The 1,120-nt window shown below is 38.3% G+C and overlaps 1 protein-coding gene across 1 annotated transcript; it reads left to right on the top strand.

Annotated features, from left to right (window-relative positions):
* Nucleotides 1-454: 454 nt before the first annotated feature.
* LOC104798704 lies at nt 455-1,109 on the top strand (the record flags this gene model as incomplete). The annotated part of the gene is made up of 2 exons (XM_010520880.1): nt 455-958; nt 1,038-1,109. Coding segments are annotated over exons 1-2 (576 nt in total), but the record flags the coding sequence as incomplete, so codon positions are not given.
* Between the last annotated feature and the right edge of the window lie 11 nt (nt 1,110-1,120).

Below are 1,120 nucleotides of genomic sequence, written 5' to 3'. Positions count from 1 at the left end.
CGTGTCCAAATTATTCTTTCTTTATGTTATTAGAAAGTTTTTTTTAATAACTACATATAGACACCATGATCGCACAGATCTAATATATGCGCTGAAAGATATGAGCATATTTAGACAACATGTTAATCTAGTCCCTACATATCGACAAAAATCGGCATCCATCTCTCGGTGGATAATCCGATGATCTGAAAATCAACCCAAACTAATATCCATCGTCCGTTAAGTGATCCGATGACTCAGAAGTTGTCTCGAATCGCTAGCCATCGACATATGGTCAACAATTCGAACCAAATAACGAGTCATGCACGATGAGTTGTTCGATTGTTGACTCATCAAATTATTAACCTCATAACTTTCACAAAACGTGTCCAAATTACTCTTTCTTTATGTTATTAGAAAGTTTTTTTTTCATAACTACATATAGACACCATGATCGAAGAAACAGTCACTGAAGATGAGTTTAATGGTTGCACTCATCAACCGATCAGTCAAGACCAAGAAAGATGGCGAGTTATGGTTCGTGATGAACGGAGTCCCAATTAGGTATTCGCTGTGGGAACACGCTATTCTTTGTGGTTTAAATTGTTCTCCGTTGCCTGAGAATTGGGAGGAAATTGGAGGGTTCGAATTCTACCGTAAATTCTTTGGTCAAGAGAGTTTTGAAAAGGTTATGAAAGCAGAAGTAATGAAGAAGTTTGGGGAATTGGCTGTAGATGACAGAGATGACCGATTGAAGATGGCTTATTTGTTGCTGCTCAGTTATGTCATTGGGCACCAACATTCGGAATACGTGAATCCATTTCTGTTGAAGATTGTCAACAATGTGGATGCATGCGAAAAATTCCCTTGGGGGACGTTCACGTTCAACAATGTTCATGAGTTTGTGGTGAACTATCTGAATAAACATCGGAAGCCGGCTAATCAGTGGAACTTACCAGGGTTTATAATTCCCCTCACGGTAAGGGTTTAGGGTTTACTAAACAAAATAAAGAGTTGTCAAGAAATACTTTATTAATGTTTTGTATTTGTTATAACAGATGTTGCCGTTCGAATGTATTCCCAAGCTTCGTTCATGCGGATGGTATAGTGAAGTCAGGGTGGAAGGAAATGTGAAACAATC

Source organism: Tarenaya hassleriana, unplaced genomic scaffold, assembly GCF_000463585.1.
Source record: "Tarenaya hassleriana unplaced genomic scaffold, ASM46358v1 Cleome566, whole genome shotgun sequence".
Taxonomy (NCBI): domain Eukaryota; kingdom Viridiplantae; phylum Streptophyta; class Magnoliopsida; order Brassicales; family Cleomaceae; genus Tarenaya; species Tarenaya hassleriana.
This window is presented reverse-complemented; position numbering and strand designations above follow the sequence as displayed.